Below are 17694 nucleotides of genomic sequence, written 5' to 3' on the forward strand. Positions count from 1 at the left end.
CACTCGGTCCTTGGCTGGCTACGCCTTGGTGATCCAACTGCTCATCGGGCTACTTCTCACACTGTCAGTCACTGAGGGGAAAGGTGCGCTTCCCTTACCTCATAAAACACTCCTCCTGGAAACTGCTGGAAGCACTGCGCACAGACAAAGCACTTCTCGTGGTACAGCTCCCCGTTGCTGTTGACAATCCGCTCCGCTGGGTCAAAGTGTGAGCGGCAGTGTCCACAGGTGGCACTGGCCAAGGCATCCGCCATGTTGCTGCAGAGGGGGTAAGGGTGGGGAGTGTGGGGCGAGGGGTGGGGGGGGGGGTGTGGGAGGAAAGACCACCAGTTAGTCCAGACCAGTCATCAGAGGAAAGCTAAGGATCGCAGATCCACTGATGGTCCACGACACTGGGGAGTGAGGCTGTCAGGAGGCAGCAGAGTGATGAGGGTTGAGTTTAACAAATCAGCAGCTCCCTCCCCCTCTCCTTCCCCCTCCTCCCTCTCCCTCTCTCCCCCTCCCTCTCCCTCCCACTCTCCCTCCCTCTCTCCTTCTCCTCTTTCCTCTTTCTCCTCCTCTCTCTCCCTCCCCCTCCTGTGTCCCACTGTGTCTGGGAGCCGTGTCTGCTGATGGGAGCTGCTCAGTGAGAGGTTGCAGTGAGGTGAGACCCAGGGACACACAGCCGCGCCCTGTCCCTGCAGTCATCGCGGAGATCCCTGTCACTGACCCACCGCTGGTGCAAACACTGTGAACACTCCCCACACTCACCGCTCTCCCCAAGGAGAATCTCGCCCATACCCCCCCAACCCACACTGCATGTTCCATCCCCCACCCTAGGGAGATGTGGGCTCCCTCAGCCCCAGCAGCTCACCCCAGGGTGTGTGTGGCCATGTACACAGGAGACTATGGGGCTCCATCAAAAAGAGTCTTCTTAACCCATGAGACTCCTCACCCTGACCCCTCACACCCTGATCTCTACACCCCTCATAACCCCTCACACCTTGACTGCCACACCCTGACCTCTCACACCCTGACTGCCACACACTGACCCCCCACATCATGACCCTCCACAACCTGACCCTCATACCTTGACCCTCACACCCTGACACCTGCACCCTGACTCCCACACCCCAACCTTCACACTCTGACTCCTCACATCCTGGAGCCCCATCCTCGCGGAGCTCCATCCCCTTGGTCTCCCTGTGGAGGGTCCGGTGGCAGATCTGACAACACATTTCTATGCCAAATACTTGATTTACCAGTAAACAGGAAGCTGGGAGCCGTGGGAAGATAAAATGTTTCTCAAAGTGGAAGGACTGTGGGAACACCGGACTGCAGGAAGCACTCTAACGGCAGCTCACACTCACTAGCACGCTTACTCACACTCACACCTACTGGTTCACTCTCACCGGGTCTTGACACACCCAGATCCTCACTTACACCCAGAGTCACTCCTGGAGTCATCGCCAGTCTCTCCCAGCGTCACTCCAGAGTCACTCCCAGAGTCTCTTTGTCACTTCCAGTCACTCCCAGAGGCATTCCCAATCCCCGAGTCACTCCCAGAGTCTCCCTGACAGTCCCAGAGTCTCCCTGAGTCACTCCCAGCACCGTGAGCCCCTCACACTCAGTCCCTCGCTACCTGGGACCGTGCCAGGTTTGGGTACAGCCGGAGACTGCGAGGTTCTGTGGGGTAGCAGGTGGATGTATTCACGGTGCTCTCGCTCTCTCAGCGATTAACTGGCCAGCAATCCCGTCCCACCCAAACCGGGAGTCACTGAGACAACTGCCTGAAGCAGAAGGTTGCAGAGACATCAGTGAGCCTACGTGCTGCCTGGTGTTTACTGACTTCCTGTATCCAGAACAACACTTTAACACTGCAACCTTCCACCCTCCTGGGAGATCTGAAGGAATATCGAGCAGTGCCTAGGAATGTCGGAATGTGATACACCCTGTGCACAGTCACGCAAACACTCAGGGCTCAGCTGGCTGGAGCTCGCCCCTCCATGGGTCGGCCCGGAGGGGGTGCTCTGCCCTCACAGTGCGGACCGTCCCACCTGAGCTCAAACCCCCCGCTTGCCCTGGGTCGCACCGTCTGTGTCAGTGAGAGCCAGCACACGGGGCTGTCCTTAAACCAAGGCCCCCTGTAACCAGAGCGGTCGGGGGGGGGGGGGGGGGGGGGCAGAAGTTCCAGCGGAGGACGAAGGTCAGAACGGTGCTCCCCAGTCACAGGTGTGGGACACACAGCGGATATCCCGGGGACAAAGGTGGACGCAGCTGGGCCACTGACAGACCCAGGGGTAAACAGCTGTAATGGGAAAGTGTTAGTCCCGGGGTAAAACACCTGTAACGGGGATACTGAAACCCCGGGGGTATAATTTGTAATGGGGACACTGAAACCCCGGGGTATAACCTGTAATGGGGATAGTAACCCTCGGGGTATAACCTGTAATGGGGATAGTATAACCCTGGGGTATAATCTGTAATGGGGATACTGTAACCCCGGGGAATAGCCTGTAATGGGGATACTGTTAACCCTGGGGTATAACCTGTAATGGGGATATGGTAACCCTCGGGGGTAAAACAGCTAATGGTCCTTCGGACAATTCTGAAAATCACAGACACAGGAAGTGGAAAGATTTGGAGATTTGGCGGCTGACTTTGATTGGGAATGGTGCATCAGGACTGGCCTGTGACAAGAACTCCCATTTTCTCGTCCTGGTCTGCCCTCGTGGTTTATTTCCTCTTGTTATTATCCTGCACCCCTCCTTCACTGGATCCTGAACTTATTCCAGTATTTCTCTCTACTGCTAACTTTTGTCTCCTTTGGCATTTTTTCTTTCAGCTGAATACCTTCCTTAACTTCCATGATTCATTCCTACCTTAGAATCCTTCCACTTACCGGGAGATACTTCCACTGAGTGCTGTGAATCAGCTCCTGAAGTGTCTGTCACTGTTCCCCCACTGTCTTCCCTGATAATCTCTCTCCCAGTCCACTTTAGCCAACTCTCCCCTCTCTCCATTGTCACTTCCCCTACTTAAGTGAAACACAGTTGTTTCTTATTCAAGTTTCTCTCCCTCAAACTGAATACCAAATTCTATGATCAATGCTCCCCAGGAACACTTCAACCTGATGCAGGGTTTCGACCTAAAATGTCGACAACTCCTTCCCCCACCACAGATTCTGCTTGACCCGCTGAGTTCCTCCAGCAGACATGCCCTCTTCTCATTACATCCATCGGGGAGGAGGTACAGGAGCCTGAAGACTCACACTCAATGATTCAGAAACAGCTGCTTCCCCTCCACCATCAGATTTCTGAATGATCCATGAACCCATGAACAACATCTCATTATTCCTTCTTTTTTGCACTATTTATTTATTTTTGTAATTTATAGTAATTTTATGTCTTTAGTAAATTGGTTTATTATTGTCGCATGTACTGAGATACAGTGAAAAACTTGTCTTGCATACCGTCCATACAGATCAATTAATTACACACTGCATTGAGGTAGTACAAGGTAAAAACAGTAACAGAATGCAGAATCAAGTGTTACTGCTACAGAGAAAGTGTGGTGCAGGCAGACAATAAGATGCAAGGTCATAACGAGGCAGATTGCGAGGGCAAGACTCCATCTTATTGTACAAAGGGACCGTCCAATAGTCTTATAACAGCGGGATAGAAGCTGTCCTTGAGCCTGGTGGTACATGCTTTCAGGCTTTTGTGTCTTCTGCTCAATGGGAGGGAGGAGAAGAGAGAATGCTCAGGATGGGTTGGGCCTTTGATTATGCTGGCTGCTTTACCGAGGCAGTGAGAAGCGTACTGCTGCCGCAAAACAAATTTCACATCATTTAAGTCAGTGATGATAAACCTGATTCTGATTCTGATGTTTTTGTCGCACCAGATCCAATGTAGTTCCCTGATTAGCTCCATATCATGTTACTCCAGGAAACAATCCTGAATACACTCCATTCCCTTTCCAATTTGATGAACCTATCCAAGGAAGATCAAAGTCTGCCATAATTACGACTCTTTTACCCACTCCATGTGTATGAGGTGTATAAAAGAGTAATTCCTACCCTGTCCCAGAGTGCAGCTGCTGTTTAGGGACTATCTACTTTGCCTTGTTGTTTTTAACCTCCACCCCGATGCACTCAACTCCTGCAAGCCAAGATCCCCTCTCACAACTGGACGTTTCATTTCTACCTTCTTTTCCTTCCCATCTGCGCTTCCAAGAGGCAAGAGAGATAGTCATGGGGAAGAAGAAAATGGCAGGGGAGGTGAACAGGTATCTTGCATCAGGTCTATGTGGCATATGGTTCGACAAATAGCACGTTAATACTGAATAATGTTGGGGAGGAATTATATAACATCACCATCAGCCAGGAGTTGGGCAAACTAATGGGGCAAAAGGTTGGTAAATCCCAGGGTGGCTTGCATCCTGGGATCCTAAGGGAAGTGACCACTGAGGTAGTGGGTGTATTGGAGTAAAACTCCGATAATCCAGCACCATTGGGACTTTGGTGCTGCCAGACTGATCAATTTTCTGGACTATTGGATGTTATTCCAAACACACATTTATGTCACTTTTTCACACATTACACAGTGGTGCAATAAATTTTCCAGTGAACCTGATGAGTTTAAATGGAGTGGGAAATATATAAGCACTCCGTATCCTGGTTCTGATGTTCCTAACTCCTGATACTTCAGACCCCAACATTGGCTCTGGTCCACAGTCTGGACCCCCAGCTCACATCCCAGACTAATTTTTATCGATGCACCACAGAAAGCATCCTATCTGGATGCATCACGGCTTGGTATGGCAACTGCTCTGCACGAGACCACAAGAAATTGCAGAGAGTTGTGGACACTCTCAGCACTTCACGGAAACCAGCCTCCCCTCCATGGACTCTTGTCTATACTTCTTGCTACCTCGGTGAAGCAGCTAACATAATCAAAGACCCCCCCCCAGCCCCCCATCCCGGATATTCCACCAACCCCCCCCACCCCCCAATCGGGCAGAAGATACAAAAGCCTGAAAGCACGTACCACCAGGCTCAAGGTCAGCTTCTATCCCGCTGTTATAAGACTATTGAGTGGTCCCCTAGTACAATAAGATGGATTCTTGACCTCACAATCTACTTTGTTATAGCCTTGCACCTTATTGTCTGCCTACACTGCACTGTAACTGTAACACTTCATACTGCATTCTGATATTGTTTTCCCTTGTACTACCTCAATGCACTGTGTAATGAAATGATCTGTATGGATGGCACGCAAAACAAAGTTTTTCACTGTACCTCAGTACATGTGACAATAATAAACCAATTTACCAATTTAATGATGGAGCCAGATGCCAAACCATCAGGATGTCTGAACAATTGGAATCCGGATTATTAGAGTTTTACAGAGTTGTACTCTTGTAAAAATCCTTAGATTGGGGGGGGGGGGGCAGAGAGTGGAAGAGTATTGGAAAACTGCCAACGTGAACACCCTTGTTCAAAAGGGAGGGGAGGCAAGAACTGGGGAACTGCAAACTGATTAGCCTGACAACTACTGTTGGAAAAGTGTTAGAATCAAGGAAGGATTGGCAGCACTTTTAGAACACTGTAATCTGATCGAACAGAGTCTGTGTGGTCACATGAAGGGGAAATCATGTCTGACAAATGCGTTCGAGTTTTTGGAGGAAGTCCCACCTGGAGGAGAATGAGGAACTGTGGACCTCCAGGTGGACAGTTGGACCTCCAGAAGCCATTTGACAAGGTGTCTCACAAATGATTTAGTTACAAGAGCCCATGGGGTAACATATTGGCACTGACAGAGAATCGGCTAACAGGTAGGAGGTAGAGGGTAGGGGTAAGGGGGTCATTGTCAGGTTGGTACCCCAGGGATCAGTGCTGGGACCCCAATCAGTATGAATGGCTTGAAGGAAGGAAATGGAGGTACAACAGGCAAAAATAGGTGGGAAGTCACAAGGAGGGTACAGACTGTTTATGGAGAGATATTGATAGGTTGGGTGAGCGGGCGAGAAGCTGGCAGATGGAGTATAATGTGGGAAAAGGTGAGTTTGTTCATTTTGGAAGAAAGAAGAGAACATTTGCAGGAGGCTGCAACACAAAGGAGTTTGGAACTGTGCTGCATGGTTTAAAAGAGTGAGAGGTGACTTCTGGACAGGGTAAATGCTGGGAGGACGGTTCTCCTCATGGGAGAGTCCGGAACCAGAGAGCGCAGTCTCAGAATAAGGCAGCATCTGTTTGAGACTGAGATGAGGAAGAATTTCTTCCCTTGGGTTGGGAGTCTTTGGAACTTCTTGTGTGGGGGGTGGAGTCCTTGAGGTAGGTTTCTAATCAATGGGGGACTCGGGGTTGTGGGGAAAGGGAAGTGAACATGAATGTCCTCTCAGCCATGGTCCTATTGAATGGCAGGGCAGGCTTGAGGGGGGTGAATGGCTTATTGCTTCCTATGGTCTTGTGGTACAACAGCCCATTAGCTGAGCTGGGAACTGCACACACACAGCGCTCTGTCCAAGGAGATGGAGATACACCACGTGGCTGATTGGGAATCCAACCAGAATTGGGCAGGAGAAGGGATGGGTACAGCACGTTGATGGAGAGTCTGATCCCAGCCATTGAATAACTATCTGTGGGACAGGCCAGTGGGAAGTAGCCCTAGTGTCGTTATGTTTATTTTGTTGTGTAAGTTATGTATAAATTATGTGAATTTAAGTCTATGTTAACTCATGTTTGTCATGTTTGTGACGTACTTTGCTGCTGTTGCAAAAAGCTAATTTTCATGGCAGTTATACCCTGGGCATGTATGCCTATGACAATAAACTTGGACTTGAACTTGAATGAGATACGCAGCAGGGGTAACGAATAGGTGGCATCTCCCCCAAAGGGTCCCACAATCACCTGCCTGAGATCCCATACCACCTGGGGTGTATGTATATGAATGGCACTAGTCTTCTGTGTCTAATGTTTAGCAAGTATCTTCACCTTGCTACACTCTCTTCCTTATATGGACAATAATGTTAGTGATCTATGCTTGGATTTGATCATTCTAATACAAAACCAGTATTAAGTTGGAACAGTTAAATAACTTCCACTGAAATTAGGAAACAGACAATCATGGCTTGTTAAAGACTAAGAGGTCCACTGTAACCCACTCCCCCAGTCTCCGTTCCTATACATGTTAGTCCAGCTTCTGCACTACCTTATACAGTAGCTGCTTTCCGTTTCACTTAAAATCTATTCAAGCAGAAATATATATAAAAAAAGTGGTAAGTTACTGCAGATTCTTGAGAGGATTGATCTATGACTGATCTTTTGGGTTTGACCAGGGATAGATGGAGCCTCATTCTTGAGAGGTGCCTGGGTAGCAGGATTCCTTCATGGAGTTACAGAGCAGCATAGTCTGCGCACACCCATTTACACTAGTCTAACACTAAACATTAGGATCTCCTTAATCTCATCAACTCCCCCCAGATTTTATCACCCACCTAAACACTAGGTGCAATTTACAATGACCAATTAACCTACCAACCCACGTGTCTTTGGGATGTGGGAGGAAACTGGAGCACCCGGGGGAAACCTGCCCAGTTGCAGGGAGAACATGCAAACTCCACACAGTCAGGACCCGAGGTCAGGATTGAACCTGGGTCTCTGGCACTGTGAGGCAGTTGCTCTATCCGCTGCGCCACTGGGCCGCTCCACTGTTCCACCTATAAAAAAATGTTCCCCGGCTTGGAGATAGCCTATCCTAGAGGACACAACTTTAAGGTGAGAGGGGAAAGTTTAAAGGAGATGAATGGGGTAGGTTTTTTACATAGAGAATGGTAGGTGCCTGGAACAGGCTGCCAGGGAGGTGGTGAAAGCAGACACGATGGTGGTGTTTAAGAGGGATTTAGACAGGCATATGAACAGGCAGGGAATGGAGGGTTATGGATCATGTGCAGGCTAATGGGATTAGTTTAAATTGGCATCATGGTTGGCACAGACATCGTGGACCGAAGGGCCTGTTCCTGAGCTGTACTGTTCTATGTTCTATGTTCTGTGTTCTATCCCCTCTCCAGGTGCATAAACCTTGATCCCAATCCATGCCTGCCAGAGTCGGTGTCTATGGAGGGAAAAGGCATGAGTGGGAGCGGGCAGCGGAAGAGGCACTTGTTCTGGAAGCCGAGGTTGAGCTGCCCTGCAGAACAGGCGGCCTTGGAAGGGAGCAAGAACATCTCAGGCCTTGCTGAGGGAGCAGCAAGTTGCCACTTACCTCTTTGCATCGGTCTGGTACTCCTGTGGTACCAGGATTACAGCCAAGGCTGGTGCTGAAGGTGTTTCTGGCAACCAGATGTTATTGGTGGAAATGTCACCAGTGAGTTCAACACCAGCGGCAAGCATTGGGAGTATGGTTAACTAGGGACAGGACCTAGAGTCAGAGAGAGATATGGCATGGAAACAGGCCCTTCAGCCCACCAAGTCCCTGCCGACCATCAACCACCCATTTACACTTACCCTACACTAATCCCATTTTATTCTCCCCACAATCCCATTAACTCCCCCCCAATTCTGCCACTCACCTACACACTAGGGGCAATTTACAGCGGCCAATTAACCGACCATCTTGCACACCTTTGGGATGTTGGAGGGAATTGGAGTTCCCGGAGGAAACCCACGTTGTCACAGGGACAACGTGCAGACTCCACACAGACAGCACCTGAGGTCAGGATTGAACCCGGGTCTCTGGCGCTGTGAAGCAGCGGTTCTACCCGCTGTGCCACTGTGCACCATGTGTGACAGTCAGCAGCACTCTCCCACCCAGAGTGTGGAGCTCCAGGGCTCCTCACCTGCTCCAGATGCATCACAGAAGTCGCCTCTTAATGTGGGGAGGGAGTTGGAGAGGTTGGGTAAGAGCTGAGAGCCCCGAGAGCAAGGAACATCGCAATGGGGTTGTGTTGCTCAGTTCCTCAAACCTGTTCCATCCCTCGATTAATTCAAGACTGAGCTGCACCTTGACTGCCTTGGTTCAACATCTCTTAAATTCCTCACCAACAAAAACCCACAAGCTTTGACATTTCTAAATGGTTCCCTAATCTCAACAGCTTTTGGATATATAGTTCCAGATTTTCACTTCCTTTTGGAGTCATCGAGTTATATAGCACAGAAACAGGCCTTTTGGCCCAACTTGTCCATTCTGACCAAGGTGCCTTCCTAAGCCACTTGCCCACGTTTGGCACGTATCCCTCTTAAACCTTTCCTATTCGTGTACCTGTCCAAGTGTACTTTTAAATGTAGTTATTGTACCTGGCTCAACCACTTCCTCTGGCAGCTCGTTCCATATACGCACACCCTCTGTGTGAAGAAGTTGCCCCTCAGGTCCCTTGTAAATATTTCCCTTCTCACCTTAAACCCATGTCCTCTAGTTTTAGATTCCTCTGGCAGCTCGTTCCACATAACCGCCACCCTCTGTGTGAAAAAGCTTTGTGTGAAGAATTCCTTCCTGATGTCACCTTTGACTGACCTAGCTCCTATTTTAAGGATATGTCTCATGAACAGGGCACTTCCACCAGAGGAAATACTTTCTTCCTAACTTCCATGTCCAATTCTTTAAATATTTCATCTGAATTAGAACACCACTTAATCACAACCTAAACAAGACTAAACCTTAACCCAAACTAAACCTTAACCCATCCAGGATCACTATTGGCCTCTGCAAGAAGGGAGGTGGAAAGAGTCTTTGGATATTTTTGAAACAGAGGGAGCAAATTCTTGACAAGCGAGGGGGTGAAAGATTATGAAGGGAATGGAGGGATATGAATGATAGACGGGAGGAGGGCATTTAGTATAAATCGGCATCAATACTTTCTTCCTAACTTCCATGTCCAATTCTTTAAATATTTCATCTGAATTAGAACACCACTTAATCACAACCTAAACAAGACTAAACCTTAACCCAAACTAAACCTTAACCCATCCAGGATCACTATTGGCCTCTGCAAGAAGGGAGGTGGAAAGAGTCTTTGGATATTTTTGAAACAGAGGGAGCAAATTCTTGACAAGCGAGGGGGTGAAAGATTATGAAGGGAATGGAGGGATATGAATGATAGACGGGAGGAGGGCATTTAGTATAAATCGGCATCAATACTTTCTTCCTAACTTCCATGTCCAATTCTTTAAATATTTCATCTGAATTAGAACACCACTTAATCACAACCTAAACAAGACTAAACCTTAACCCAAACTAAACCTTAACCCATCCAGGATCACTATTGGCCTCTGCAAGAAGGGAGGTGGAAAGAGTCTTTGGATATTTTTGAAACAGAGGGAGCAAATTCTTGACAAGCGAGGGGGTGAAAGATTATGAAGGGAATGGAGGGATATGAATGATAGACGGGAGGAGGGCATTTAGTATAAATCGGCATCAAGGTCGGTACAACATTGTGGGCTGAATGGCCTGTCCAGTGCTGTACTGTCCTATGTTCTATTACCAAGGGTAGATGACACTGCCGAATTGAGGTAACAAACGGATCAATAGTCTACTCCCATTCCTAAGCTGTGAATTCAGAAGGACGTTGGAGGTCAATCACCCATGATTTCCAAATCCGGATGGTGTGCAATAAGAAGGGGAACCTGCAGGTGGTGGTGTCCCCTGTTGCCCTTTGCCCTTTTTGGGTGCAGAGGTCATTGGTTTGGGAGGTGCTGTCAGAGTGGCCTGGGTAAGTGCAGTGCATTTTGTAGACGGTGCTCACCGCAACCACTGGTCACTGATGGTGGAGGAGGCAGGGAGAGTTTAGGGTGGTGGATGGGGTGTCACTCCAGAGGTTGCTCTGTGCTGGTTGGTCCTGAGCTGATTGAGAGTTGCTGGAGCTGCACTCATCCAGGCAAGTGGAGAGCGTTCCATCACGCTCCTGCCTTGTGCCCTGTGAATGGTGGGAAGGTCTTGGGGTATCAGGAGGTGAGTCACTCACTCCAGGATCTCCAGCCTCTGACCTGTTCTTGTAGCCATGGGATTTGTGTGGCCGATCCAATTGAATGTCTGGTCAGTGGTGGCCCCATGATGTTGTTGGGGGTGGGGGCAGGGGAGCTAAGGTGACAGTAATGTCATTGAATGTCAGAGGTAGCTGGTTAGATTCTCTCTTATGGAGATGGTCACTGCCTGGCACTTGGTGTGAATGTTACTGCCACTTACCAGCCTCTGCCTGAATGTTGTCTGAGTCTTGTTACCTGCAAGCAGGGACTACTTCACTTGCTGAGGGGTTGTGAGTGGAATTGAACCTTGTGCAATCATCAGTGATGGAAGGAAGGTCACTGAGGAAGGAGCTGTAGATGGTTGGGTCTGAGGAACTCCTGCAGTGAGGTCCTGGGGCTGGGATGATTGACATCCATGACCATAACCATCCTCATCTGTGTGAGGTTTGACACCAACCATTGAATTCTTGCCCCTTGATGCCCAATGACTTCAGCTTCACCGGGGCTCCAAGAAGCCGCGTTGAGTCAAATGCTGCTTTGATGTCAGGAGCACTCTCTCCCCCCACCTCTGGAATCAGAGCTTTGATCCAGATTTGGACCTAGGCTGTGATGAGGTCCGGTGCTGAGTGTTCCTGACCTGGGCATCGATGAGCAGGTTCCTGGTGAACAAGTGCCACTTGATGGAATAGTCAACAACACCTTCCATCCCTTTGCTGATGATTGAGAGCAGACAGTTTGGGCAGTAATTAGCCGGGCTGGATGTATCCACTTTGTGAACAGGTCCTGTCTCGGCAATATTCCACAATGTTGGTAGATGCCAGTGTTGTAACTGCACTGGAACAGCTTGGCTAGAGGCACAGCTAGTTCTGGAATGCAGGTATTCAGTTCTACAGCTGGGATGTTGTCTGGTCCCAGAACCTCTGCTGTATCCACTGCTCCCACCCAGTTCTTGACATCATATGGAGTGAATCGAATTGGCTGAATAGCTTCTGTGACAGTGGGATCTCTAACACTCCTATGCTGGGTCCCACCGTCACCAAGGATGAGGATGTTGCTGGATCCTCCTCCTCCTGTTAGCTGTGTACCTGTCCACCACTGTCCATGACTCTATCTAGTAGCTTTGATGGGATTTGTTGGCTGTGTGTTTGCTCAGCTCTATCGACCACTTGTGGCTTTAGATGGTAGGCACATGTATAGTCCTGTACAGGCTGGCACCTTGTCGCTTGTAGGTATACCCAGTGCTGACGGTCCTGTGAGTGAGTGTAAAGGGCCCCAAGTTGTCCCTGGTGTCCTGGCCAATCCTTATCCCATCCGACAAAGACAGTGACCTGGTCACATCACCTCACAGAAGGTGGAGATGGCGGTAACCACCCCTACGTTACAGCTGTGACAACTGTTCCAAAGCCTGAAGTGGCCACAGGTGAACAGGGAGCCCCAAGACATGAATGAGGAGCAGGAGGAGGCCATTCAGCCCCTCGGACCTGCCCCACCATTTGACAAGATCGATGTGACTGTCACTTTGGATCCACACTCCCACCCACCCTCGGCCTTACCTCTCTACTGCTGCCCTGAACACAGACAAGGACATTGCCTTTGAGGAAGATACTTCCAAAGACTCATTTCCCTGAGAGAAAAACGTTTTCCAGGTGGGATCCCATTCTGAGAGCCAGGAAGTTCGTGTCATCCATTGCCCCAGAGGGCAGGGAGAATGCTGGGAGCTCTCCATTGGTATCCCAGCAAGGGATCCCCTGGAGCGATCAATAAACCATGGCCACACCCCCAATATACACAACAAACCCCCCTCAGCCCACCTACTGCATGTCTGATTGCCCCTCCCCAGTACAAACACACCCCTTCCCCCAACATCTGCCTCCTCACACTCAATATGAACCACCCCCCAGTACAGCGTCCATGTTCCCCCTCCCTCACTGCAGACAAGCCCCTTACCCCAAGCCACTCATCACCACTCATCCGCAAAGGTCCGATTCACCAGATTCAATCACAATCCCCTCCTCTCCTTCCCTCCCCAGGGGCATGGGGCACAGCACTCGATCTGGTCCCCTCCACCCCTCCAAAGGGGCAGGCTGTCACCACTCCCGCACCGGTGACACCACAACCACTCTTCACCCCTCCCCCTTCCTATCCCCTCTCCCACTACACCCCCTATCGGGGGTATAGTCATCTACAGCACAGGAGTCCATTCTGCCCATTGAGAACTGACTATCTCTACATTGGAGCCAGCCGGTTCCAGCATCCCTCCACCCCAGCTCTCCCCTTTCCCCATCCTCTCCCCTCCCATCACCTCTATCTCTCACTCTCCCCGCCTCCTCCATCCCCCTCCACCTCACTCCCTCTTCCCTCTCCCTACATCTCCCTCACAGCACCTCTTTGTCCCCTACTCTCCCCTCTCATCACCCCTCCATGTCTCCCTCTCCCCTCCCCTCCCCTCTCCACACACCCTCCATACCACCTCCTATCCTACCATTTCCTTCTCCCTAACTCCTCATACTCTTTTCTCCTTACCCTCTGTCCCCACCCCCTCCCTCCGTACCTCCCTCACCCTCCATCCCCTCCTCCACCCTCCCTCTCCATCACTTCCTCCTCCCTCTCCCCACCCCCTCCCATCGTACCCCCTCCTTCCCTCTCCCTCACCTCCCTCCATCCATCCTTCCATCTCCTCACTCCTCCATCTCCCCCTTTCTCTCGCTCCTCTCCCCAACCCCTCCGTCCATACTTCCGCTCCCTCTTCACCACCATCCTCCCCCTCCCCCTCCCTCTGCCTGCTGACTGGGCCCAGCCTGGGGACAGACCACAGCGACCCTGCTGCCTGATCTACAGTTTATTCAGTGACAAAGGCCAGGGCCACACCCGACCTCTAACCAGCCTACTGACCCCTGACCCCTGACCACCCCCACTTCCCCAGATCCAAAGCAGGACGTACAGACAGATGAAACCTCTGTGGGGACAGGAAGGGGTCGGGGGGAGGAGGTTAAATCCTTGGGTGTCCCGACAGCAGGGGCTGAACTGTCCTGGGTGATTCATGCAGGGCCTGGGGTGGGGAGGAGAGGGGGAGGGGTGTGGGACACTGCCCACCCTGTCTCTGACCTACTGGCTCTTGGACCAAGTGTCCTGGGGTTGTCGGGCTCCACCTACCCTGGTCGTGGGGGCTCAGACCTTGAGCCCCACATCTCCAGCAGCCCACTGTGGCGTCCGTAGCGACGACGATAGAGCTGGGACGAAGTCAGCTCTCGAAGCCTCACCTCCGCCATCAGTCCCACCAGCATCTCCCGCCCTGTCCTGGCCTGGCTTCCCAAACGGTTCCTTCTCCGGAACAGGCACTGTCGCATTCCCGGGACAAGGTCCCGGTCCTCCCTCCCCCCACAGCTCCAGCCGTCCAGCCCCAGCACCGTGATTGGCCGGGCCCCTCAGCAACCAAAGCTTCACAATCCCGAAGGAGGAGATTGTCCTGCCGGCCTCCGGCTTCCTTCCTGACTGGAATAAGAGGATTCCTGAGCTCAGGCAGGGAGGGAGGGGTAGTCACAGCTGAAACACAGGCTGTGGAGTGGATGGGGGGTTGAAGAGGGAGATCCCACAGACCAGCCATGTCCCATTGGAGCTGCTTGGCTCCTCTGGCCCCTTCCCAGGCCCGGAACCTGAAGGTCAGGCTGGGAAATGAGCTCCACACCCCGGCCTCCGGACCCTCGGGCAGACGGTCGACTGTGGGAGCCGTCACAGACCAGAGGAGGTGTCTGACCTCCCAGACCAGCAGGGAGGGAACTCCCACTGCCCACAGCACCCAGCCCGATCCAACCTATGGGAGTCAGTGCGGATACCGGAAAAACCAAGGCACACTGTAATAACGGACACATTCACTCACACTGACACCCAACACAACACACTGACACCCAACACAACACACTGACACACTCACACTGACACACTTACCAACACACTCGCCCACAATGACACAATCACACCCAACACTGACACTCACCAACACGCACACTCATACTGAGATATTCATACTGACACATTCAGCACCCACACTGACGCACTTAGCACCCACACTAACACAACCACACACTACACTGACATACTCACACCCACTCAACACTGACACCCTCACACGCACCCGCACTGACACAATCATGCTCACTGCACTCTGACACAGTCACAGCCAGCCAACACTGGAAAACTCACACTTAACCAACACTGACACACTCTTTTCCACCCCAAACTGACACACTAACATCTACTGGAGCTCTCTCTCTCACACACACACACACACACACGCACTGACACACTCATACGCATTAATATTCTGACACATCCACACAACCCAATACTAGCAAATTCACACTCACCAACATATACACACTCCCACCTAACACTGACACACTCACACCAACCCAATACTAGCACACTCACACTCACTGACACACACTCACACCCATTGCTGCAACACCGACACACTATTTTCTCATACCTAGGACTGACCTCTCTCTCACTCTCTCCCCACGATCTCTCCCTCGTTCTGTCAATCACATGAACATGTGGAGACCATTCACCCCTGTAGCCTGCTCCTTCACACGGCTGAGCTTACTCCAGTGACACTTTACTGCTCAGTCCCCATATCCCTAATCCCGTAATATCCGGAACTCCACGGATCTCTGCTTTGAATGAGCTCAGTGACTGAGCCTCCAAATCTCTCTGGGAGAGATTTCCCAGCCTTTGAGTGAAGGAATGTCTCCTCATCTCAGCAGTGAATACCTGACCCCTTATTCTGAGGCTGTGCCCCCGGCCCCAAACTCCTCAGCTGGGGGAACACACCCACTCTGTCATAAGTTCATTAAAGTATCTTCTTATTCTTCTAAACTCTAATAGAGACCCAATCCCTCATACAGCAAACCCAGCACTACTGGTGAATTTTCACTCCCTCTGCAGAAACTACATCTTCTCTTTGGTGAGGAGACCAAAGCTCTGCAGGATACTCCAGGTGTGGTCTCACTAAGGCCCGGTAAAACTGCGGTAAGACATGTTACACCTGTACTCAAATCTTCTCATATAAAGGCCCCTATACCATGTTCCCTCCCAACAGCTTGCAACACCTGCATGTTGGTGCTTGGTGTATCGTGTCAAAGGACCCCTGGGTTGTGGTGAACAGAAACATTTCCCAATCTGTCACCTTTTTAAAAAATGCTGCATTTCTGCATTATAATAGCTCCTGTTTTTCCACATTATCTTGCATCCACCTTACTCTTGCCCAGTCACTCAGCTTGTCCGTGTCCCCTTGGAACCTCTTTACGTCCTCCTCCCTACCCACAACAGCAGAATCATCAGTACACCTTGCACTGCCTCATGGGTCACCTCACAAGTTGTTGATATGTGGAAGGTTGGGACCTTAACGGTGCCCAATCCGTCACAGCCTGCCAAGCCGAGGAGGGTCTGTTTATTCCCATGCTCTGTGCGCTGTCCTGGCTGGCACTTCATTGAAAGCCTTCAGAAAATTCCAACATTCCCCCCCCCCCCCCCAGTCACTGGTCCCCTCCTCTACTCTACTCATCACATACTCAAGGACTTCAATGGATTAGTCAAACATGATTTCCTTTTCATAAATAACTCCATTCACTCCTATTTTTCTTTTCAAGCTGTTCTGTTGTTACGTCCGGCATTTCCCCACCGATGATGTTACACTGACAGGTCAGTAGCGTCCTTTCCTCCATAGTGTTGTCACATTCGCCACCCTCCCATCCACAGGAACAATTCCAGAATCCATACGCCTGGAAGATTATAACCAGAGCACCCAATGTCACTCTCGGCATCTCTGTCAACACTCTCTCCCCACTCCCCTTCTCTCCCTCCATCCCCTCTCACCCTCCCTCCCTCACACTCTCTCATTGTTTTCTCCACATACTCCCTTCTCACACCCTCTCTCACACTTTCTCTGCAGGCCCCCACTCATTCCCACTCTACCCCCTCTCTCATTCTCCCCTCTCTCCACACCTACTCACATTCCTCTCTCTCTCCACTCCTGTCTCACACTCACTCTCTCTTCCACACCCCTACTCACATTCCCCTCTCTCACCCTCCCTCACTCCACTCTCCCCGTTTCTCCCCATCCCCTCTCCCCGAGACGCTCCTGCTACATGGTCCGCACCGCCGGTCTCCTCACCTCCCGGTCATGGTCCTCGGCGCGGCTCCCCGCTCGCTCGCTGCCTGGAGACTGTAACTCTGCCGAGAGTTTTCAACCCAAAAAAGGAGAGCGCTGGGCTGCCGTGCGCTCTTGGCAACACCATGGGGCGACTTCCCAAGGGGGAGTGTAACTACTGAAATCTCGTAAACAGCCCGGAGCTCTGAGCCAGATCGGAATCAGAGCCAAAGCGCTTTAAAGGGGCTTTTTACCCCCTGGGACCTTGAACACCAGAACCCCAGGGATACTCATAGGCTCTCCCTTGGCCGTGTTGTCCCGGCTCCCCGATCCACAGGAGCAGCTCGTCCTGCCTCAACTCAGCCAGATACCGCCGCTGGTCCAGACCTTTGGGCTGGTGAGACCACCGCTCTGGCATCTGCCCTTAGCTTTTCGCCAGGGACCAGGTCAAAGACAACACTGCCTTGATACCTCCTCTGGTTGGAGATTGCAGTGGGCGCCTCTGGTTCGAACCTAATCAATACTCCTCACAGAAAGAGGGTCGTTCACTGTCTGGTCTCCCACTCGGGAGTACTCTTGTTCTAGCCCTCCACACTGCCCTGTACGA

At 51.1% G+C, this 17694-nt stretch overlaps 1 protein-coding gene across 2 annotated transcripts in view; it reads right to left on the reverse strand.

Annotated features, from left to right (window-relative positions):
* Positions 1 to 17213, reverse strand: part of LOC127571224 (LIM and senescent cell antigen-like-containing domain protein 2) — an 84485-nt gene extending 67272 nt beyond the window's left edge. The window contains exons 1-2 of one of the 2 annotated variants that reach the window (XM_052017407.1): positions 17112 to 17213; positions 99 to 258 (exon numbers count right to left, since the gene is read on the reverse strand). In XM_052017407.1, coding sequence (XP_051873367.1) covers positions 99 to 258; positions 17112 to 17122 — 171 coding nt within the window. In that variant the 5' untranslated portion in view covers positions 17123 to 17213. Of the gene's footprint in view, positions 1 to 98; positions 259 to 14092; positions 14246 to 17111 lie in introns of those variants that run through there. The other variant, XM_052017406.1, reaches the window with a different exon arrangement.
* Positions 17214 to 17694: the final 481 nt, after the last annotated feature.

The sequence above is a fragment of the Pristis pectinata genome, chromosome 6, assembly GCF_009764475.1.
Source record: "Pristis pectinata isolate sPriPec2 chromosome 6, sPriPec2.1.pri, whole genome shotgun sequence".
In the NCBI taxonomy this organism is placed as follows: Eukaryota; Metazoa; Chordata; class Chondrichthyes; order Rhinopristiformes; family Pristidae; genus Pristis; species Pristis pectinata.